This window comes from Pleurodeles waltl, chromosome 11, assembly GCF_031143425.1.
Source record: "Pleurodeles waltl isolate 20211129_DDA chromosome 11, aPleWal1.hap1.20221129, whole genome shotgun sequence".
NCBI classification, from domain to species: domain Eukaryota; kingdom Metazoa; phylum Chordata; class Amphibia; order Caudata; family Salamandridae; genus Pleurodeles; species Pleurodeles waltl.
Window position 1 is genome coordinate 618,694,415 of NC_090450.1, and position 25,222 is coordinate 618,719,636.

Consider the following 25,222-nt stretch of genomic DNA (forward strand, 5'->3'; position numbering starts at 1 on the left):
GTGATTCTCGCCTTAATGAAATCTTACCAAAGTTGCCATATTGTGACTATGCTGTTATGTTTCTTGGTTTTGAGATTGAATCATTTGCTATTAGATTTGTAAACAATAGGGAATAATACTCATAAAATTCTACTAAACCGGTGTGGTTATTCATGGCTGAAAGGTCATGCTAGAATCTTGAATTGATTAATGACTTTGACTAAAGTGAAATGTATTGTTGTGATAAATATTGATGAGATTATTGACATATTGATTGACATATTGATCAGCTATCTCGCCCTAAGGTGTCTCAACTGGGTCAAAAGATTCATTGGTCTAAAACGAGTCCTGATGTGTAATAAAATATCATAAAGGGACGCGTTAACAGTTCCTTCCACTGCTCACTTTGGAGGAGCTACTTTTTTAATTTTCATTCAGCACCCTATGAGAGCGCAAGTACTTGCTAGTACTGCGTCATCCCTCTAGTGCCTTCACCCCTGCCATGCTGTGTTGCTCCCCCTACCTCCAAGCTTGTCAGTAAAACCAGACCAACAGGGATATTTTTACTGGAATATGGCTGAAAAGCAGACTTTAACAGTTGTATTATTTCATCTCCTGCGTTCCACATATTGCATTAAAACACAAGCTTTGACACAAAAAGGCTTTCATGGCACTGAGTAAAGTGACATCTGCTCACGACTGCAAAAGTAACTTAAGTCTTGGAAAGTGTTTCCTTTTTACATTCTGACACTTCCTTATACTTTTTAAATTCAGTTCAGAGTTTTCTGAGTGAAAAGTTTTTGAGATAGCGTAAAAGATATATTTACTTCTCCATTATTTTGAAATGTTTTCTTTTACTTTTTTTTAAACAAAACGTAACAGAAAAACATTGTCAAAGCCAATAACATTGCACTTGCATTACAGAGGTGGGCTCTATTGGCTTTTGCAGTCCTTGTTTATATTTACATCTCCATCTTAGCTCTTTTTAAACAATAGCACCTATGTAGGAGCCTCCGTGATTTTTAAAACTTACTTGGAATCAGGAATATCATCAATCACATAACAAGTGTCTTTTATATTTTGGTTTTTATTTTACATTAAATATATAACATATAAAATATAGCATATATAAAATACATTATGTTGTATGCACATCATTAAATTATTAATATTCATAGTACATTGCATTTGTATACTTATACAAATGGTATAATGTAAAATTGTAATATATCTTTCAACATATAAAATATATAAAATACGAAATATATTTTTATTTAGACTGTACGCAGCAATCAACAGAAAAATAAGACTCATCTCGCATTAAAAAATGCATCATTACACCTTTCAAAAGGCTGCATCCTATGTAACATAGTTTGGTCCTAAACCAAATTAATTTGCAATGCGACACCTGCACTTTTACTTTTCTCCTTGATTGTTATGTCGGACTAAGTCGCAGCACATAAAGTTTTATTGGTTGAAATGTGCTAGTCAAACCAAACAGACACTAAAAAAAATTCTAGCTATCGCATCAAGAATTTTCAATTCTATTAAGGACACGGAGGCGAGGATTATGCTTCTCTTTCTTTACTGGTCAAAATTCAGCAGCCAAAGAGTTAACAACAATAACTTCAAAAAACTACAAATCCCATGAACATTAGTAATCCAAGCTGCCCAATCCCAGGCCAGCCCCAGCTTTAAGAGTCTCTATGATAACTGCTCTTCCTCTTTCTTTGCGATAGACGAATCACATTCCACTTCTTCTCACTTGCCCTTGAACACGTAGGCGAACACGAAAACCACAACAGATAAGATCAATCTCATACCGAATTTCAGTCTCCTTTGGTGACAGTACCTAAATGGAAAGAAATGCACTATAATAATTTTTTGGAAATGAAATAATCTCAAGGGGGCGGGGAAAAACATGAATCTGTAAAACATTTCATTAACACATTTAGTATGTGAATTCCAATAACATACATTGTAGCTTGTTAATAAAATACGGGTAGGATAATCCTCGCTTCCGTGTCCTTAATAGAATTGAAAATTCTTGACGTGATAGCTAGAATTCTTTTTATTCTATGTCAGGACCGGAGGCTTCGGATTATGCTAGTTTAAAGCTGATCCACCACATTAGATGCAATATCCACAATGGGTTTATGATAAAATACTTTAAATGTATTATCTGAAGACCAATCTGCCGCTGCCATGATATCCTCTAATCTGGAACCCGCTCCAAAGGATTTGGACGCCATAGCTCCCCTAATGGAGTGAGCTCTGAACGTCGAGGTATCAATACCAGCTTCTCCCAAAAGCCACTTGACCCATCTAGCCAACGTGGCTGACGAGACCGGACCAAACGGCTTCTGAAGGGATATCAACAATTGTCCTCCTGCATCTCTTCGAGAATCTCGGGTAACACTCTCATAAACCTTCAAGCATTGAACAACACACAATTTTTGATTATGAGGAAAAGCTGGATATGAAATACATCTTGAAGCGGTCTTAGTCCTTCTAGAAATATTAAAAGAAACTCCTGTAGGAGTAAATACTCTACCTGTCAGGTCCAGGGCCCTTACATCTGAGACGCGTCTACATGAAATAAGGCATAAGAGCACAGTCAGTTTTGCCGACAGTTGTTTGCGTGACAAATCATCATTGCAAGGCCAGTTTCTTATGAACCGAAGGACAATATCCACGTCCCACAACACTGAGTAGCGTGTTTGAGGAGGTTTTACCATTCGAATACCTCGAAGAATTTTAGAAATCAATGGATGCTCACCCACAGGTTTGCCATCTACATGTGGGTGTCCTGCAGAAATTGGAGATCTGAAATTATTAATCGTTCTATAAGCCAGACCCAGTATAGCCAAATCTGAAAGAAAATTTGCTATCATGGAAATCTGGGCCCCCACGGGATCAATATCCCGTTCACTGCACCAACCCACCCATCTCCTCCAGGATGCTTCATATCGTTTACAGGTGGAAGGGGCCCAGGACTGAGACAAAAAGAACAAAGAGTCTCCTGAAACTCCCGGCACTTGCCATCGTCTCCTGAAAGTCTCTATTCCATGAGATGTAGTTGTTTCTGAATGACTAGAGGATGGGGGGAGCCCGAGGGATCCAGAAGAAGGGCCTGGAATAACAGCAGATGTACTGGGGACGCACATGATAATGCCATCGCCACCAGAAACCACGCTTGAGCTTTCCAGAGCGGTGTCACTAGCACTATATCCGACATTTGTCTCTTTACCTGCGTCAGGACTCTGAATCATAGAGAACGGGGGAAAGCATAATGAATGTCGTGGGACCAATTTTGGAGAAAGGCATCTGTCCCAACTGCTACTGGGTCCGGTCTCCAACTGAAAAATCTCGGGAGCTGGGTATTGAGTTGAGACGCAAACAGGTCTGTTACACAGGGACCCCATCTCTTCGCTATATTCTGGAACACTGAATGATGCAGCATCCAATCGCTGCTGTCCCTCAAAAAACGAGAATTCCAGTCTGCCACCACATTGGTGCGACCTGGAATGTACTCCGCTATTACATGAATCTGATTCTGTAGGCAGTAATGCCAAATGTCCCTGGCAATCTCCGCCAGCATGTGAGATCTTGTACCTCCCAGGCGATTGACATATCTCACTGCTGATACATTGTCCATTCTCAAAAGAATGCAGCAGCTGGCTTTGTTGGGAGAGAGTGAACGAATCGCAAAAGCTCACGCCAGCAGTTCTAAGCAGTTGATGTGGAGATTCAGCTCGTCCGAGGACCAACGGCCCCCCGTCTCCACTGAGCCACTGCGAGCTCCCCAGCCCCAACAGCTGGCATCTGATTCTATAATCATTTCCAGGGAGGATGCAAAAATGGCCCTGCCATTCCAGGCTTCCATGGGACGAAGCCACCAAATGATCTCTGGCTTGGCTTCCTCTGATAATGGAACTTGATCCGTGTAGGATAGGCCTTTGCGCAGGTGCAATATCTTTAGGCGTTGGAGAGCCCTGTAGTGGAGGGGACCTGGAAAGATCGCCTGAATGGAAGAAGCCATAAGCCCTACCAATCGGGCTAAAATCCGTAATGATATAGTCGGAGAGACAAGGGCTTTCCGTAATTCTTTCTTGATTGAGACCCGTTTCGCTAGAGGTAATTTGAGTTGAGCCTGAATAGAATCTACTTGGAAACCTAAGAATTCTATATTTTACGAGGGAAGCATTACTGACTTCTTGTTGTTGATCAAGAACCCAAGGTCTTGAAGAATTTGAATTGCCCAGGAGAGGTGAAGGAGGACCAACTCTCTGGACTGTGCCATGATCAAAATATCGTCGAGATAAATGATGAGGCGCACTCCTTTCTCGAAGGAATTGGGCCACTGGACAGAGGAGTTTCGTGAAGCACCATGGGGCAGAGGAAAGACCAAAGGGAAGTACCCTGAATTCGTACCATAGGTTTTCCCACTGAAACTGAAGGAACCGCCCGTGCGGAGGAAAAATGGGGACCGAAAGATAGGCGTCTTTGAGATCTAGTCGCACTAACCAATCTTTCTCTTGAAGGAGATCTCTCAACCTATGGATACCCTCCATCTTGAAATGATGAGAGACTATCCAGTGGTTGAAGTCCTTTAGATTTAACACCAAGCGAAAACCTCCTCCTTTCTTTTGTACCAAAAAGATGGTACTGACAAACCCTTTTGGATGCGGATTTGCAAGTATTATCGCCTGCTTGCACAAAAGACTTTGGATCTCTGCGTCTATAAAATTGCTTTCTGTTAGGGAAAAAAGGAGAGGGAACGGAGGACAGCTATGTTGAGGGGTGTCGTAAAATTCTAGTCTGTAACCTCGGACTGTCTGCAAGACCCAAGGATCTTGAGAAATGCGCTCCCAAGATTGGGCGTGTTTCTCCAATCTCCCCCCAAGAATCACATCTGAAAAATGAATAATTCTCACCTGTATTGGTATCCTGGGTTCACTCTGAACCGCGATTTCTGAAGCCACGACCTCGGCCTCGTCGACCTCTGGAGGGATAGAAGCCTGAAGGCTGGTAGTATCCCTGACCTCTAGGGGTATAATTGGGAGAGGTCTGCTGGAAACCACGGCCTGACGCTCAACCTCTGTAGCGTCCGGCCCTGTTAAAAAGGCCACCTGTGAACATTTGTTTCATGGAGGATTGAGCCTTGTCGAGGGCCGTAAACGTGGAGACGTACTTGCCCAAGTCTTTCACAAATTTCTCTCCAAAAAGGAGACCATTGGCTAGGGGAACCCGGTTCAGTGGGTGCTAACTCCGCTAGTTTAGGGTCTATGCGCATGAGAAAGGATTTTCTGCGTTCGGAAGACATGGCGCAATTCACATTCCCTAAAAGACAGATGGCTCTTTGGGCCCATTCTAGCACACTTTGCGGGTCTAGGATGGAATTGGTCTCTGTAGCTTGTACTGCGAGGTCCAGAATCTTTGTAATAGGACCAGACAGGTCCAGTAATTTATCCTGGCATCCTTTCCAGGCTCGGTCCAGGCCTTTCTTAGGGTCTTTAGAAAACGTTTTGAGAAATGTCGCCACATTGGGGTCAAGTTCTGGCGTGTCAGCTACCTTACCCATCAAAGAGGGGCGGGGACATTCTGACCGAAGAACACTCCGAACATCTTTATCAAAGCCCTTACGAAGTCTATCTTGCACATAAAGAGCTACTTCAGTGCAAGGGACCCATTCCGTTGACCTAGGGTGCACAATATTCTCTGGGTCAAACAGTAGGTTTCCCTGAGGGGATCCTTCATCACCAGCATAACGTTTAGACTTTCGTTTCCGTTTGCCTGAGAGTTTGGGTTCTGATATATCTGAATCCGAGTGAGAGTCGGACGATTGAGACTGATCCTTCTGTGAGTCTTAGGGAGTAGGAAGGTTATCAGAGGGAGGAAGAAGGTCCGAACTATATTCGTGGTCATTTAACACGGCCGAGGCCATTTGGGAAAGGATCTCTCCTGAGAATAATGGGCCAGTCGGTCCCATATTGCTAAACCCAGGGTCTCTGGGGTGAGAGTCCAAGCTTCGTGACCCAGAAGGTGGGGTCCCATCAATTCTCTTTGTCCATATCTGACCAGAGGTCTGGTAAATGGTTTAAGTGCTTTTATTAAAGCTTGATTAACTGAATCTTGAACATAGTGCCCAAGGGCTTGCACCAATCTTTCCTCTATTTGCTCTGGGAAGGGAGTTTCCACTTCCTCTTGGTAATATTCATCCTCCCCGGCAAAATAAGCCATGGCAGGAACAAATGGAGTTCAAGGGGGGAGGCAACCCCAGCAGGTAAATTGATTTGAAGAACCAACGATTGCCCAATGCAACTCTTATTTATTTATTAGGGCCCAAGTCCAGTGGAGGGAGCACCTGCAAAAAGCCTCCTAGGCGAGGCCTCACCGTTTATGGGCCCCGTCGGGCGTTCAATCGGGCTGAAAACTTCTACTTTGCGCTACACGCGCTACCGAGACGGAGTTTCAGATGAAAATCGGAATCTCCGGCTCTGCGCATGCGCGGACCGCAAAAAAGCACAGATATAGAGAGCAGACTGCTCTCCTAGCGCAGCACTCACTCGGTCTCCCTCGGCGACCGAGAAATGAAGATTTCCTCGTCCCGCGAACGCAGACAATTAAAATAGCTGCGTCGCGGGCGAGCAGTACTTCCGTCAAGGGACGCGATTGGGAGATTCTCGACGCGTAACCTTCTATAATGAATCGAGAGGAAGACACGAGCCCGGTCTTCCAATCATGAGTGCCGCTAGCCCTGCTCCCGCTCCACGGCCCAATATTAGAAAAAACATACAGGTACTACACATATATAAATACCTTATTCAGAGGGCAGCAGCAAAGAAAGAGGAAGAGCAGTTATCATAGAGACTCTTTTAGCTGGGGCTGGCCTGGGATTGGGCAGCTTGGACTACTAATGTTCATGGGATTTGTAGTTTTTTGAAGTTATTGTTGTTAACTCTTTGGCTGCTGAATTTTGACCAGTAAAGAAAGAGAAGCCTAATCCGAAGCCTCCGGTCCTGACATAGAATTCGGGTTACTTTCACACCGAACACTAGATTGTGACTTTAAAGATGGCAACGAATTGCACGAAAATTAGCGAAAAGTCTACTTTTAAAGCGTCATTCCAGTCCTTCTTTTGTTTCCATGCCGAACCGTTTTTTTTTTTTCCGCGAACAAGAGGCTGGCCATCTGTGACATCATCAATGAGGCGGTTGGTTGCTGTGGATAAAGATTTTCATCCAATCGTATCAGTCCAGAGATGCGCCGCCCCATGTAGTTGGCTTGGCGCACAAGTCTTTCAGGAAGACTGCTGGTGCTCGTGAAGTTGTATGCGGTGACGTCGTGGCGCACGCGGGAGGGTTGTGCTCCGCCCCTTCTGTGCGGTGCACTACCCTGGCTGCTGCTTCTCTCCAGGGCGGATGGAGAGGCTCCGTAGTAGCGGAGCAGGGCTAGGGATGGAGCAGCAAGAAGGGGCACGGGAACCGGCAGCTGCCGCTGCTCCTGGAGGATCCCTTGCTGCGGGTCCCGGAGACGAATACGAAAGCTTGCCAGCCAGCGCCTCCTTAGGCACGCACATGACAGCTGGAGCCGTGGCAGGGGTGCTGGAGCACACCGTAATGTATCCTGTGGACTCTGTCAAGGTGAGCTTGGGGTCAGAGCGCGAATTAAGTGATGGCCCAAAGTCAGCAGGTTTGCGCTTGCCAGAGACCACCTATGTCAGAAATCACTAACACCGCCGGTGTTCATGCTGTTGCAATCTGTCCCAATGTCATCTGGGTTGCAGGCTGGAGGTGCGCCTAACCAACGTCCACCTGTGCTTTTAGTTTGAGTACCCCGCCTTTTGCCTAGTTATTTATTGTTGCAACTTGGGTGTCACTGTCCCCCAGCTGTCACTATGACTCCAGCTCTGAACCATTCCCGTCCGGAGCGGTCCAGCACGTGAGCTACATACTGAAGATCAGTACCCCTCTAATCCTGCATTTGAGCTGCTGTTTGACATGCAGCACGTGTTTGGCCGATCACAAATCGTTCTTTTTCCAAATACCTGTGCTTATTTCTGCTCTCTCTCTTCATCATAAGGCACGAGGATTAGCCCAACTCCATAGAAGCTCCTGCCCGCCAGTGTTAAATTGCTCAAGCCCATAGTCTGTTACGTGGAGTCAGTCCAAATCCGACTCAGTGTTCTGCAAATGTGGGTCCTGGGGGTGGCATCCGAAGGATATATCACCCCCCCCAGTTTTCAGTTGCTTCTGCCCATAAGTCTGTTACGTGGAGTAAGCCCAAGTCTGAATCAATATTCTGCAAATGTGGGTCCTGGGGATGGCATCCGAACCATGTCCACCCCGGGCGTCTTTGGGCGAGTGGTGGGTTCCTGGCATGTGGGAGTTTAGGATTGGTAGAATTTTAGTTGAGGAGTGGTTTCAGGAGCCGTTAGACACTCATGGGGGCATTTTCGCCATTATGACTGTGGGCCTACAGAGGAGGGTGCCAAGTAGTTGTTTCCCCTTGCCCCGCCCACCCACCCTTCCTGTGAAATAAATGTTTGGACTCTGCTTTTTGGGAATGGATGCAGTTTTGGGGCTTTAGGTTGTTGCTTTCGACCTGTGGCAGGATGTAAGCTCACGACAGGCCGGGAGAGTTGGGGTCACTGCAGAATTAACTTTGGCAGAGGGCCAGAGGGGGAGCCATGGTTGGGTCAGAGGAGGAATGTTGGCGGGTGAAAGAAAGGGGATGGTGAAGATTGAAAGCTGGAAGAATGAATTTCAATTATAATATGTTTTATTGAAAGTGTCAACTGCTTACCTGTCCTATTAAAAGCGTCCTTTTACTCTTACTTGGCCTGGTTTATTCACCGTCTCGCCCATTGGCTGTGTTGTTGGTTCCCTCCTTTCTGCTGATAGCTTTTCTGCTGCAGGGATGTAACCTGTTTTTTTTTATACCTCCATATTGTCCTCAAGGATTCAATGTTCGGGGATGAGCCTTACATGTAGAGCTTGGTGTTGTCAGTGATGAAATGGCATGAACTTTGTGTTCTTGAGTAGAACAGCCAAGTGTTACATACTTAAGTTTAAGAGTGTTAGTCAAAGATTGAAGCCTTGGAGTACTTTCTACCTGAACTGTGAGGTGTTAAATAGCAAGCTGTAGAGTTTATTTTTGATCTTTATTTTCAAGGATTAAAGAGGATTAGTTTAGAAGAGAAAAAACTTGAAAAAGATGGCCACAGCACACAGAATGTACAGTCCAATTGTGTGACAGGGAGAAACAACCCTGATAGTATATTGGTGAAGCGAAAGGTTGGACTGTACATTCTGTGTGCTGTGGCCATCTTTTTCAAGTTTTGCCTTTTGGGTACTCGGTTACCCATCTTTGTGCCTACTGGGTAGTAAGGCACTGGGCCAGGTTGCACCAGACCCTGCTCTCATTCTATACACTTGCACATATACAACTGTTGTACTTCTCAGATGTGCGGTGCTCTTCACCCTTACTACCCTATGTGATTTCTCTATGCTTTAGTTTAGAAGAGCACCATCCATTCCCATTCTTTCTGCTATCACACGCTGTTGACGTATCCAGAATGATTAGGAGACAGAAGTCACTGCGGTCCAGCGTGCGATGAACTTCATCATCACATGTGTAGTGTGGCTGATATCGTGTTGCAGTCTTTTCTGAAGTCTGGTTCTTGGGGATGTATTCAGCGTGTGAAAGGACAAGTCACTACTTTGTTAGAGACAACATTTCATTTCTGTTCGACTAGATAGAGGAGTAATATATAATAGACTAATAGACGTCACAGGAAAAAAATAGTTTTCATGGGTGGCAGTGTACTCTAAAAATGTCTTCCCAATTTTCCTTGATCCCTTTCTTCTGTAGCGCAGGCAGTTATCTATAAAATATGCTAAGTCTTTAAGACTGAAACGTACGTTATAAAATATAGAGGAAGCACACCAAGAAGACAAGGACTGAAAAAAGAATAAATGGAGATGGATTGCGTCATAGGCTACACAGAGGTATTTTACATTGTGCTGTGTTGTATGGACATCAATTACAGTAAATGCGTTATGGATAGGGAAGATGTGCTCCTATCTTTGGTCTCTATTAGGAGTTGGACTTCCACGTTTCATGTGCACACTAAACTTTAAATCAAGGACCTAATAAATGATTAGCACCATAAATTGTGTGGGAAGGGTTTTAATAAATTAAAGAAGGGATGGGTTTTTCTCAAACCTTTTAAATAGGTAATAGAAGTGTGTGCTCTTGGGTGATCGAGCGCTGAGTGATCCAGTAAATTCAAAGATTTTTAAGTGGATGTCAGGAAAAGGATTATTTTTTAAGTCCTGTCCCTCTGAGTACCGTAAGGTCACTATGAAGAATAACTGTTCTCAACTAAACGTTTCTTTGTACAAAGACAACTTTCTTAAGCTTGCCAAGAAGGTTCACGGTCCCTCACACTATCCTCTAATAAAGGTCATCCGCACTAAGTTACTACCCACAGTAGCTTATGTTTCAGAAGTCGCATACGGAAGGGGCTTCCTCCTGCTGGACAGGCTAGTAGTGAGTACTAATAAAATTAAAAGGTTTCCCGCCTACCGAAACACACCTCTTCTGCTCAAATCTGGGTAGAATTTGGCTTGTACATGCAAATTCTGGAAAGACAAGATGTCTTTTTGAGAAGGTTTCAAGCTATGCACAGCCAGGTCTGACACATTAGAAAACCAACTCTGAACAGAGATCCAAAACTAGCAGTGACTCTGCACCCAGGCCTATTTGGAACAGTATGTCCATAATCTTCAGCCAGCTGCACTGTGAGCATCCTCCCCACCTCCTTTGGCAACTTCAAAAGGTTGATTATCAAAGTTGCAGACAGGATATCATGGCAGCAGATAAAAACTGGCTTCACACTTGCATGCCTGATTTGTTCTAAGTAATTTCACCAAACTGGGACTGCAACTGGTAACAAGCATCTGCATGTGAGCACAGGTTAACACGGAGGGGAGGGGATAATTCCAACATCTTTTTAGTAAGGTTTGTGAAACATGGCTGTGACTCTCAGTATATACCTGTCTAGGTAGCCCCTTACTTAGCTCGTTATGAATTATGTCCTTGGCCCTCCGCTTAGTTCTTAATCCATTGTTGAAACCTCAAACCCTATTAGCAAGGCTCGAGAATGAACTAGTCAATGAACTTAGTCAAGACTTCACTTTATGCACATTTGTGGGCATCAACACTTAGAAGTCCTGAGGCCCGTGTCTGGACATGTAGGTCTTAGTTGGCCCAAGGAGCCAATATCATTAACATGTCTACTTTAATTGAATTGAGGGTTGATTTTATCTTTAAATGGTGAGAGTTACAGGATTATATATTTGTTTTGCAGTCCTGACCGAAGCTGTAGTAACACAGACAGCACTTAAATCACCTCATACACTTTGGGGGTCCTCTTACCCATTCAGTGAGGCATAGGTTCATAGAAGAATGCACTAATTTGTATCTTTTGATACCCATTTTTTAATACATATGTTTTAACCTGTTTATCAGATGATGTTCAGTTTTTATACCGGATCATTTGCTCAATTTATATAACTAATCTTGCGGTAGTGGTAGAAAGTTTTGTCTTGTCTGCAGCTGTCACCATTTTTCGTGTAGTTTCTAAGGGACTCGTAATTAGCTGCCTTGCGTTTCTGAGAACACGCCTGAAAACAAAGCTAAGGTAATTTTAAATGTTTTATTTTTATTTTTTTATTTTTTTTTATTTTTTATTAAGCCTGTAATTTTTTTTTTTATTACCTGTACAAATAAAGACATTTCCCCTTAGACAATGTATCACTTATGTAAAACTATGTTTTCCCAAGTCGCCTCAGATTAAATGCTGAGAGCAGCACCTTTTTCTTACCCTAAGGAGGAGATGCTGGATCACTCCCACCCATCTGTCCAGTGCATTGCTAGTGCAGGATTTTATGTTTTGGTTTATTTTGCTCTTTAGGCAGTAAGAAGTAGCTCAAGTCCATCTGCTCTGCCTTTATTCTGCATTTGACTGTTATAATGCTGCGTCATTCTTCTTGCTTTTTGCAGCACCTGAGTGTTACAAGAATACTCTCTTCTCCAGACTGCCAACTAGATAACTATCTTTGCATACTTACACTGAATGGGTGATCCTTTTTCAGAAGGCTATCTACAACATTCCATGTACTTGAGAATTTCCCCTGGTAGATACTGCACAACAGATTACCTCTTTGACTACTCTTAATCCTCACAGTTAGTGCCTAAAGCTATTCAGATGGCAAGCGAGTGGCTCACCTGAGTGGTGATCAGAGTTGTTGACCACGAAGGTGTGACACCCCCCTCCCCCCCCACACCCTCGTGTCCAACAAGTTGTTGGTGTGTCTCTTTACATAGTTGAGGAGCAGTAGTGGTTCTTGCTTTTCTCCCCTAAGTTACAGCTAATGATATGCAGTCTGGGCTCTGCTCTACACAACGTCGAGGTGCATTTCACCATCATCTTCTATTTGCCAGGCATGGGCCTAGAGCATTTGAATCTCTTTATTTTTCATTTTGTTTGTTTTTTCTCTAAAGAATACACCGTTCTGACAATAGATTTATGCTTCCTTGTTAGCTTGTTGCGCACAATGGTTCTTTACGCCTTTACTCATAATAGTCTTTCAAATGAAAATCCAAAGAAAAGCAAAAATCCAGTGTCTTTTGTCCCTGGAATGGTTGGTTAAATGAGGCACTTTACTTAAGCAACTTTTTAAATTATTTAACTGCTTCCTTTCTACTTGTGTCCTTCATCTTCAATACTGAACGGTGCAGTGTGTTTTAATTCCTTTTTTGTGCAAATATCTGGCTGTGTTTTCCATCAGTTGCCGTAATAAGTATCCATCTCTTGACATTCTTTAGAAATTGTTGCTAATTTACGCCCAAGATACTCCGACCACACCTTGCTTAACTCCTGTGCTTTATGAATAATCTGTTTACAAATTTATTTTCTCTTGTTTTGCGACAGTGTGCTCTTTATATGTTAATACAAACCGCTGTCATGTTTAGGTAGCTTTCTCCAGAGTATCCCTTTTTTATTTCAAAACATCTTTATTGCGAAAATGTAAAAATACAGCGAAACCAGAAGCACTTCTTTTGTGGATTTAGAAGTATTATTGGTCTTTATCCCCAACCCCCTCATTTAACAGATACACACTTCTGTTCCCAGTTGATTACATAGTTGCAAATTCATCAGGATGGCTTGGAATACATCCACAAATACAGAGGCAAAAGCTGAAGATCTAAACACAAGCAACACGTTCTAGGAGGGAAGGAACCTCAGAAATGTGTCCATGGGCAAAATGGATAGAATTTCAGGTTTGGGATTTTCCTAAGTCACCTTTGTACTTGGCTCCATGTTTTACAGTCCGTGTAAATTTAGTGTAACTAAAGTTGCCTTTTTTTTTATCAACGGGTGCCTCCCTGAACAACTCGTCCCCTTCTTCATCAGTAAACTGGTCTCCCATGATAGTCAGTAGGCCCCTCAGAAATCTTCTTTCCAACACTCAGAAACCCCCTAATATAGGAATTGGAATGTGAACAATGCACCCTTTGGCTGGCTTGTCTTTAACCTTAGTGTATGGTATGGATAGTAACATAATTGCTCCCCTGCTTTATATTTACACATTTTCTTGTGTATTCCAGCTTCCCTCTTATTTACCGAACACATTACCACGTTATTCAGAAGCTTTGAAATTATCCACCTAGCTTTTCCAAAGCTCATCTCCATTTTTTTCTGATCTTTGTGGTGGTGCGTTTAACCTTTTACTATTTGTAGCCTCTGAAGTTAAGCATAGTTTGCATACTAGTGCTTCTACAATTTCACTATGCATGCATTGAACAGTACCAAATTGTGAACCAGTCCCTGTCATGCTGTTTGTCATCTGGTACTTGTGAAAGCTATTAGAACAGTCACCTGGTAGTCAGCCATTTATTGATCACATTTGCCTCTCATGTCTGTCAGCGTGTTAATAATTCTTCAGTGAGGCAGTGTTAAAAACGTTACTGAAGTTTTGAGTAGATCATCTCCACTGTGCTTGCTTTGATGTCTAGCCCAGGGCAGCAAGTTCAAAAGTGGTATTGCTTGTGATTGTAGGGAGGAAAGCCCTCACACTTTACTTACTCCTCTGCCGTTTTATAACTTTCCTTATTTTCTGGCTACGGCTGTCCATTTTTTTTTTTTTGCCCTAGTGGCATCAACATTTTCATATCTTCTTGTTGCTGCACGTGTTTTTTGTTTGCCTCAACTGCAAAGTACGAGCTACTACTGGAATGGGGGTGCATTTTAAGTGCATTGCCACATGTAGTGGAGGGCAATCAAGCCCTATGCACGTTGGGAAGCCATGGACCAACACTCTTCTAAAAGTACATTAAATGTCACTCAGCAGTGGCACATAAGTGCTCCCTGTGTATATGTACTGTTTGGCAGTATTATGAATGCAATGTATTACGGCCAGGTGCTGCATTTCTTGTCCATCTAAACACATAGGGCCACCCACCTCTTCACTACAACTAGCCAGGGAAGACTTTTTGTTTTTGTGTATAAAGCTGGAGAGATTACATTTGAAGGTGGTACACCTTGTAGTTAGTCTGACATTTCCTGTTTCTCCCTCTTTCCATTAGATCTGGGCATCTGAAACCAGTACCTTGTCTGTTTGGAGTTTGAGGTGCAGCAATATCTAAGACTCTGTATTAGAAGTAAGAAATACATTGCGGCTTCCTGGTGTTTGTGACTAAACGTAGAATAGAAACCTTAAACAGCTGTTCCTAATTGGAATACACCAATGACACATCTGGTGTCATTGGAGTGGAACAAGGATGCCTTGACTTGTGTGACGGAAAACTGAGTGCCTGTTGAAGAGCCACGAGGATATGCAGCCTACCTGGCCGAGTGTTAGCCTAAGGCTTAAGAACACTTGCTTCCTGAGAGGAGTTTGGTTGTGCAGAGAGACTTTGCCTGCCGATGAAACTTAAACTACTCATATTTGCATCTTTCTTAAAGTCCAGTAGTGTGCACCTCCTATCTAATACAAGTAGTTGAAAGGAAGTGTGGTCATAAGTTGCTGCAACAACTTTTTGACTGTGTGGTGTTACTTTATCACCTAATTTGAAGAACCAGATAAGCCACAGTTTCTCCTTATTGTCCATCCCTGGATTTATGGTAATTTTGTAGGCCCAAATCCACTAAACTTAGAATTGCTTTTTTTTTCCTTTCATTTTTTCTACAATTTCATGTTCCTTAGTTTTTGTCTCACCCATCCGCAAACATAAATGTGGCTCATCCATTGGGTAGTCCAACAAAACCTTTCCGATTCCCATCACTGAAAATATTGACTATAGCCAAATGCTGCTACAGCACAAGCCCCTAAAGTTTAATAACTGCTTTGCAACCCAGCTGTTTGAAATTGTATTTTCCTTTATCTCGTGTATTTAGAACTTAGGCAGACACCACATATATAACCTGTTGGGCAGCCTTTTACTTGTCTTGTACCCAAGATGCTAACAGTCTGCAGTCAGTAACATGTTCTCATGATTATTTTTGTACTTTGTGCATCTTTTTGGTATTCATCCTAGTGGTAAACCAACTGCTAGTTTCCAGAGTGTTGAAAAATATATTGACTGAAATGGCATAATACCATGTTATCAGTGTTTCTGAATTAGGAATACAATATTATCCTTTCAGCATATGACTAGCGTTAAAGTAAAGATACTCACTAAGCAATTGATGAGATAAACTTTCTTTCTATGTAGGTAGTTTTGCTGCCATGGTCAGAACTCCTATATTGGCACCTCTTGAATGTCAAGACTTTCTTCCATTTGCCTACCTATTTTAGTGGTTAGTTGCCTCAGTACATTTTTTTTTTTTAGCTTGTCAGGCTTTGAATTTGGCACAGGATCCTTGAAATTGGCTCAGATATTCCGAAGTTATCTTCATGAGATCTCTGAGACTTCTGTGGAAAGGGCAGTCTCATAATAACTATTCTGATATGTTCACCTTGAGTTTTTCACCTTCACATTCTTGATTACAACATGACAACTGAGACCTGTGACACACACACACAGGGTTTAAAAATCTCAATCCCTTTGCATAGGATAGTATTGATTATATGCCTTTATTACAAAGTGAATGGAATGCCTTCTTGCTCAAGTCTCAAATTAATGTGTATCCTTATCTAATCTTTCGTTAGAAGACAAGATCATATTGTCTTGTATTGTCTTAATTTAACTGTGCTAACAGCCTTCAGTTGGTAACCATCCAGTTTTTCAGAGATGGTTTTGACTGGACCTTCTGTTCTCATTTTAAAATTAGTTCCACTCCCTGGGGTAAGTCTTGACTGATCAACTAAGCTCTTGTTAGGCAGTCAAACGAGCAAATGGTGTACTTGGCCACCCCAACAGATTGTAATAGCAACCAAAGCCTTAGTGTACCTGGAGCAAATAACTAACTGTACCAACTACAGATATTGTCCAGTAACTACTGACTACTCGAAGACAAGGAGGAAAGGGTTAACAAGAGTGTTGTACTCCTCTCGAACCCATGGAAATGCATATCTTTTTAGTTAATGTACGGATTTATTCTTGTTATCTGGTGATTTTCCCCCTCTTATGATACCAGGGTGAGTGGTTTGATTTTATTTTCCAGACTCTTGCAAGCCTTGATTTGGGGCAGTTATTCAACATTTGCCTTTTTCCTGTGTCTCTTACCGTTGTGTTCTAGGTGTTTTATGCACACATTTATCCAGGTTTCCACACTTGGGTATTCCTATTCAAAGAATTATTTGAAGGGGGTAGAGGGTGTGGTAGTAGTTACGCTAGAATGCCTCTCCTTCCTGTGCCATAAAACTGAGTGCAACACCCTCATCCGGGATTCTCCTGCACCTGTTCAATATGTTACTTAAGAAATCATTATATACATCACCTCATGTCACACCCAACATGCATCTGCCTCTTATTGTACACTAAATGTTAAGATTGCTGGGGATGCCCGTTTGACAGATATGGGATGGCAATACAGACTGCCCTGTTTTAATTTGGGGTAGGGGGTGTTTTTAATATCATCCTGAAACATCTACGAATGCTATTCGGAAGTGGGAAAATTGTACTAATATTCATTTAACTGATATTTGAACTGTTTATTCTTGGACACCTTGAAAGGAGGTCGAGAGTTGGCTCCACGAAATGAGTGTGATTCTAGGTACACTAAATCTTTTTTTCTATTCACACAATTTGGTAAACCTGCAATCTTCAGAGGTGAAACACAATTTAGAACTTGATGAAGTAAGACCATGCACTTAGTCTTACGTGAAAGGGGGGGCATTTCTTTTTAAATCCTTTTAGCAGTCTGCGAGATAGGTGTTATGGTTTGAAAATATGAACATACCATTCAGTTCCTTATGTGGACACATAATTAGAAGTGCAAGTTGGATAAACTATTGTACCTTTTTACTATCAATACAGCTTTTGGGGTACTGCAGTGGTGTGAAGTGTAAATGCAGCTCTGCCAGCGGCACTTCGTTTTTTTTTCTCTGGGAGGACTCATGTATGATTAAGGTAGCTGTTAAACAGGTTTCGCAAAGGCCTTTCCACCCTTTTTACTGGTTGTTTGCCAGTAGCTATTTGTTCTTTCAGGTGGTGTAAGTAGTTACTTCCCTGTATTGACATTTGCAGCCTAGTCCTCTATCCTTTTTTTTTTTTAACTCTTGTGTGGTTGTAGTGGTCATCTCAGCACTTTTTAAAAGGAGGTGTAGTAGAATCACCGACCACAGTTGCAATTTCTCCCTAATGATAACATATATATTTTTTTAAGTAAAGGATTATTCCTCTTGGTTCTCCAGAAATATTTATTTGGCTATTTGACTGTGCGTTCTGTTTTCTTCTGTGAAAACATTGAAGATGAAGGTCACATGGGTATTTTTAATCGAATTTAAAGAAAGGACAGACCAAGTAGGTTTGCCAAAACTAGTTTTTGTGTAATTGATAGTGATAGGATGCTTAATGTTGGAAACTCAGGAAATGGCAGTAAGATAGCTTTTAAATCTGTTCTATTCTCGATGTCTGCCTTGATACTTCAAGCATCTCAATTCTAGGCCCTGGGTAAAACGTACAAGAGTACTTCTGGAAGACTGAAAAACAATTGTACTTCTCCACTTCACTATAAGTAAAGGCAATTAAGATTGTATCATGTGCCTTAAAAGTAATAAAGTTAATTTACTCTTTATAGTAGCATATCAGTTTAGAGACACACGTCATTAGAGGCAGTCCTAGCCTGTTTAAAATGTGGAAAGCTGCATTGCAGTTACTGTGGGGATAAAAGGGTTCCATCTCTTTGGAGAAACTCTTCTTCCTTTTTTTTTTTTTTTTGTTTGTTTGTAAGTGAAAAACCACTCTTTCTTATAGTATTGCCATAGTGTGGTGCCCAGCACAGATCATCCCTTAGCTCTGATTAAATCCTTTGGCATTTCGTCCACAGATGCAGGTGCGCACTCAGTTTCCTCTCGCTTCGTGAGAACTCTGGGGGCTTTGAACAAAATTTCAAGAACTGTATTACCCACATTGCCTTTTGGATGGAAAGCAGCCCTCTCAAATTTGACACAGATAAGACTGAAATCACTTTATTTGGGAAGAAGAGTATGTTTGATCGGCATGACTGGTGGCCGGAAGGTCTCTGGATTCTCTCGACCTCCCCCAGTGGAGGTAACCAGGAACTTAGGAATCAAGTTTTATGGGGTTCTGTCTTTTCAACCTCAAATTCAGTGCAGTGTCAGTCTTATTTTTTTTTTGGTCTGAATAAATCCTGCATAACGTTTTTTAAATTTCTTCCTCTAACTCCAAGGAAAAACTGTACCCCATTTACTCATTACAGCCAGGCTAGACTACTGTAACAGCCTATACCAAGGCACTGCAAAGGACTTGTTGCGTAAGCTTCAAATTGTCCAGAACACAGCAGTTAGACTAGTTCTTAAGCTTCCCCACAAACGTGCAGGTATCTCAGGGGCTGCGGAACCCTGAGTATAGGTTTTAGAGCTTTCCATTCAATCGGCCCAAAATATCTCGAAGATGGTTTTGTGCATTACAGCGTGCAAAGATTATTGAGATTGTCTAGTACTAATCTTTTCCGCATACCTAGCATCCGGCTAAAATTGGGAGATGGGAAATTATTTACTGTTCTGAGCTCCAAAGCTTGGAACTGGCCCTCCCGCTCAATGAGACTGGTGTAAAAGGATACAGATTCCAGGAAGCTGTTAGAATTTGGCTTTATGCACTGTCTGAAAAAGAATGGGGTCGAATTGGCCTAACCGACTAAGATGGTGTTCGGGGTTCTTTCTAGTGGAACCTATTATCTGTCACATCACCAGAATTCTCTGTTTGAGTTGTAGGGCGCTATCTATGTAATATATCTGATTAATTTATTCAGTTGGGTAGTCAGCAACAACCTAAGTGCAGTTGAAACTGAGCTGATTATTCTCAATCACAGAATGGATCTGTGGGCCAACAACTACTGGCTCTCTGAGCTTAGTGCCCCTCCTGACCAAGCGGCCTTTGCCAAGAGCTTGGGTGTCAACTGTCCATGAACTTTCAGACCAAGGGAGTCAGTCATGGTGAAGTGCTTTGTCCAATTGAAATCCATAAGGAAGGCTGCTCCTCTTCTCTCACTTGCTTGACGCTTTGAAAGCTGCTATTTCAGCAATAATTGTGTCCCGCTTGAACTATGCAAATTCACTGTGTTTGGGTTTCCCTGTACGTTCTTTGCACAGACTACAAATCATTAAACATAAAGCAGTAAAGATAGTCTGTAAACTGCATAGACCTGCACATGGATCCTCAACTGCTTAGCGAGAGAGCTCACTGCTCAAGTAATAGAGAACAGGGAGCAGGAGCTTCTCTGTCCTGGCCCCATCTTTTGGAACTCACTCTCTTCCTAGGTCAGGCTGAAACTTAACTCCTGAGGTTCAGTAAGCTTTTGAAGACCTGACTGGTTAAGCAGCATTTGATTAGTTTGAGTCCTCTCTCCCTTCCCTCCTTGTTATCACAGTGCCAAGAAACCCTTGGTTGTAAGGGCTCTTTATAAGTTTTCATAACCTAGCAAAGAATCACATCCACATTGGTGCCTTTTATTCTTTTTCTCTGTGACACTGGTATATGTCCCACTAGGGCCTTCAATCTGGATTGTTATCAGCTAAAGAGCTTGCTTTAAACTTGGTTGTCTGGGCTTCAGGGTAGTAGAATGTGCATATCTTTCCCATAGCTCTCGCAAATGCTCAGCTCTTACATCTTTGTCTGTATTCCTTGTCTTGCATCTGGTTGGATGCAATGCCTTTGTCACGTCCTACCTAAACATCAGCTGAAATTTAGATAAAGTGGGCGCTCTGTTGTTTTTTGGGGTCTCTACAGGAGAGCAAATGGACATCACCAGCAATGGAAATACACACTAATAATCCCTGGCTTTCTTGAGCAATGCCCACACAAGTGAGGTGTTATTTTACCAGAACTTGACTCCTGCAGCACATGACGTCCCAAGCAAAGCCCATGCTCAGGGCCAGTCCATCCCTAGTTTATCCGTGACTAAAAGAGGCAGATCAGGTCCTCCCGATTTGGCTTGAACATAGATATCTTGCAGCAGAACACAGGAGTGTGAAATATGGGCAACAGGACTCTCTCTTCCCTGAGATACTTAGCAGCCAAAGCCAAGAAAAAAACAATTGTCAAATTTCTTATAACTTTTGCTTAGAAAAGTAATGGAGGTGTAACATGCAGAGCCTACCTGTAGTAAAATGTCTACTGATGCCAATGATTGCACTTATGAGGATCTGACCTTTTTGGGGGGTGGGGGGGGGGGTGCCAAAGACTCTCAACCTGCGGTGGCGCAGGTACACACAAATGGTGACAGCATTGCTCTAACTTCTCCTCATACTATGTCCAGGATCGCCATACCTTTTAACACACTAGCAGCACGCAAACCAAATTGCCCTCTAAATGTTCAACCCAGATGCCTTTAGGAACTAATCTTCGTTAATGAGAGTCTTAGATAATAAATTGAACAGTGGATTTGAGTTGAGAGTTTAGAGTGACAAACTAGCACTTTTTAAGCAAATGTTGAAAATACTCTACAAAGAGACAATTTGCAAGGGTTTAGAAATGCAGACCATGGACTTAAATGCGCCACCCATTATCCACCTTTTATAAAGTGAGTCAGTTACTAAACCCGCCATCTAATTCCAGTAGGCATGAAGGCTCTATTTATTTTTTTGCCGTCTTCTTGGACAGCGTTATGCACCTAAATGTTAGACCTGTGCCATTTTCCCCCAATGTAATTAATGTTGTGTGGCGTTATCTGAATTTCCTGGTTCAAGACCCCAGTTATATTGATGTTGAAACATGTTTTCCCACCCCCATTTCACCAAAACGCGTAGGACAATTTTAAGATTTTTAACACATTTTTTAGGTTGAGCTTGGCACCGCTTGTCTACAAGATGTGTTGTATTGACTATGGACTTTTAACCCCACCCACTCTTGCCATTCGTTCTTTGTTGTGCTTGTGGTAAATACTTCACTTTTATTGGCGCAGTTTGCTAAATGTCCCTCCTTTGCCTGCTAAGTTCCCACTCAGGGAGCATTCACTAAGAACATTTTTGTTGGCAATTGCACTACGTCACACTTCCTCCTGTTACAGCGTGTGATGGGCCCTTTTTCCTCCTCCCATCTGGTTTCAGTTTTGCCTTTAATTTGAGCTGTGATCCTTTCTCCACAGGGCTTGGCGACATGCTTCATGTTCCAAAGTATGTTTATTTTTATTTTTTTATTTTTTATTTTTTTAAAACAGTTAATTCTTGTTCTGTGTTCGCTTCTGGTGTGAGGTGAGCTCCATGAGCGAGCTTACTAATCTATTTTTGTTGCCCCTTGAGCAATTTACTACAGGCATAATTGCTAACTAAGGTATGGTTACCATGGCAAATGTGTGTCTGTGTGCCCTACGACCAGACTTCAGATGGTGCTAAAACCAAGTATTTTGAGTGCGCGCATGCGTCAAATCTAAGGAGAAGAGGTGTTCTTTCATTTGCTGCTTTGGGAGTTCACAGCTTGCACACCCCTTCTTTTCACTAAACTTAAGTTCCAGAACACTCGAGCAAGACGTGTGCATCAGAGGACTAGGTGTAATGATATTTGTATTTGACCACTGACTCCACTTTGTGCTTAGCCTAGCTGCACACAGTCATGTGGGTGACCACCAGCTCCATTTGATTGCAGACTCCATTTTGCCCGTAGCTTAGCTTTAAACATGTAGGTATTTTTCAGTGCACAACATGTTATGCGCTATGTTTTTAGCTCATGTTTTTACTCTACGTGTCTGCGTGTTCTTTCTCGTTAAGCGCTTGGACATAACATGGGGGAGTCAGAGAGATAAGGATGCACTAGGATGATGATTATGGTACAGCAGGGAACGGTTTGGTTTTGGATAAGCACCTTGGGATCTTGGCCAGTTCCAACGTATTCCTTTCAAAACTGACTTGAAGTAGCTAGCAGTTTTGAACAACAATTCACACGATGGGAGGGATTTTCTAGAATTCTCCTCTCTGGCTTGTTTAAGGTGTATAAAAGACCAAGACCAAATTAACTAGGAAGTGGATTGAGCTCTGGGGGAACAGGGGTGCCTTTGTCCGTCACAAATTCCCGTGAGGGTAGTTTTTCTCTTTCCTCATGGTCAACCAGGTTCAACGATGTGTTGCTGGCAGAAGAGATGAAACAAATTCAACTGTGCCCCATGGTGATTCATTTTTTATTCTTTTTATTTGCTTTGCATTGTGCATGAATATTTACATATATGTATTTGCTGTTTATAGATTGAAGCAGAGTATTCTTTGTACATGTTTTTATTTCATTGCTCTATTCTTTACAGTGTGAACCCTGGTGTGTGTGTTTGTAGATAGGTTTCTCTTTAGTTTGTCTCCATGTGCTCGTGATTCCCATATTTGCGCATTAATCTTTATGCACGCATGAACAAGTAGGGCTCAAGTCGGGTGTACACAGCGTTCACCCACTATTTTCACAGGGTGGACGTTGTCCACCCTGTCAAGTGGCTGTGCTGCACTGTAGTATGCTGAACTCGCCCTGGTGTGATGTTTAAACACTGGGACACATTCAGGAGCTCACACTTTGTCTGCTTTGCTGTTAAGCAGCAGCGTGCAGGCGGTTGCTGCGAGGGGGCTTTGAGCTGCCGTCAAAACAAAAGCCAAAGTTAAGTGGTCATCAGGCCTCCTTTTTTTCTCTCTGGAGCTGTATGGCACCTCACACCTACCTGCAAATGTAATGGAGGTGAAACAAAGGCACCCAGCTTGTTGTCTACTCACAGATACGTCCGAGAGGCATGGTTCTGACTTTGTTCAGTCCTTGTATCTAAGAAATATGGTTACACTGAAAGAATGTCATAAGTGTTGTTCTGTCGCAGTATTTACACAAATAGCAATTTAAATATCACTTTTAAAAATGTATTTTATGGCAATACATATCCCAAAGCAGGCTGTCAGATTGCGTTACTTCACATGTACACATTGACACATATGATTTTGTTGTCAATGTACAATCTATGTACAGGATGTTACATAGGCTAGTGCGGGTCACACGGTGTAGGAGTCACATGTCATTTATAGCTTACTGTGCTATATCAGAAGGATTACAATTTCTGAACTGCAAGTAACAAAAGGATGTTTTGTGTTAAAAGCAGTAGCCCACTTCCCTAGTAACATAAAGTTATAAACTGTCATCCATATAAAATGATGTGCTTTGCAGGAGACACGTTAACCCTCTGTGCCACTTGGATTCAAAACTGTGACTAGACACAGGGCACATCTCTCAAGCGAATGTGTTAACCACCAGTTATCTTACCATTATTATTATTCCCTGAGATTTAAGGGGCATACCAAGCTCTCTGCAGCAGGTGCCTTGACCCCATATTAAAAAAAAAAAATGCAGTCTTTGCAACCAATTAAGCAGAACAGATGTATTGGCAAGTTTCTTCTTGTGTCAATTTGTTTGTGGCAGACATGTCAAAAAATACATTTCTACATTGAAACCTAGATTTTGTATCGGGGTTGTCATCTTTTTGGCACAACTCCAGAGCAAAATCTCTTTAGTTAATTTTGGTAATTAACTCCAATGTTCTCATTATAGTTCTGCTAAACAAGTGTGAGATCTTAAGATCAGATGTCACTTCTTCTGACGTGTCTTCCTGTGAGGTTAATGGGTTGTGATGTCAAGTCCGGTGACATCACTTGTATACTGTCTAACTTGGTTAGTGCCCCCTACCTCCTATTTATTTTAATTATTATAATTTTTTTAGGACTTGTTCCCTGTGTATAAGTGTGCGGTGTATATTTATTTGTGTACCTGTTTGTCTACCTGTACAGTATATTTGTCTATCCACGTGGTGTCTATGTTCTTACTTACACATCTTTGCGGAAACTTAGGCATCATTTTTAGTGTGGAAAAAACATATATTTCTACTGAAATGTAAAACTTGATCAAACAAGGTCACCCTTTGAACAAAACCATCTCTCTGTGAGGAAACATATACACATAGTGTATATAAAACACTTGGAATGTGGGTCACCCTATTTACAAACAAAATAGTTCAGTGAAAAACCAAATTCAGTCATCTCTGAGGGCAAATATGTAAACTTTGTGCTTTTCTAAATAGTTCCTCTGGAGGCATTTGATGTTGTTCTCCCAATGCTGATTCCTTGATGGAAAAGATTCTCCATGCGGTGTAAAAAAAAATCTTAAACACAAGAAAAGTTCCCTCCATTGCCACTTTTTGTGATCTGTTGAAGAACAGCCAAAGCTCAACAGCGGGATGAGGCTTATCCCCTGACTCAAGATTTTCCGCACAGTGTCTTTCATGAGTTTATTCAGGGTTTTAGAATCTTTATGCAATATATGTTTAATTTAGATTTAAAATAGAATACCATTCCACTTGAATTTGTTATATTTCTAATTGTGCTTTATTTTTCAAGCGCACTAGGAACCCCAGAAGTCTGCTCATCAGGACATTTTATAGTCCAGAAAATCCGTGTGCAATTTATAGATTTTAAGTAGTGCGAGAAAAAGACGTATTGTAATTTGTTGCTTAGCAAAATAGATACATTTGAAAGCTGAACATGGAAGTGTACTCTATAATTCCCCTTAAAATTACTTCATTTTGAAGTCTGGGGTT

The 25,222-nt window shown here is 42.0% G+C and overlaps 1 protein-coding gene and 1 long non-coding RNA gene across 2 annotated transcripts in view; one reads left to right on the top strand and one right to left on the bottom strand.

Annotated features, from left to right (window-relative positions):
• Positions 1-1,547: 1,547 nt before the first annotated feature.
• Positions 1,548-6,778, bottom strand: LOC138265933 (uncharacterized). Its single transcript, XR_011199441.1, has 2 exons — positions 6,377-6,778; positions 1,548-1,831 (listed from the first exon to the last, which is right to left on the bottom strand). It is a non-coding gene; the product is annotated as an uncharacterized lncRNA (long non-coding RNA).
• Positions 6,779-7,172: 394 nt separating this feature from the next.
• Positions 7,173-25,222, top strand: part of SLC25A37 (solute carrier family 25 member 37) — a 72,859-nt gene continuing 54,809 nt past the window's right edge. Inside the window, exon 1 of the mRNA XM_069214130.1 lies at positions 7,173-7,625. Within this exon, the coding sequence (XP_069070231.1) occupies positions 7,404-7,625 (222 nt within the window). The 5' untranslated portion in view covers positions 7,173-7,403. The remainder of the gene's footprint in view (positions 7,626-25,222) is intronic.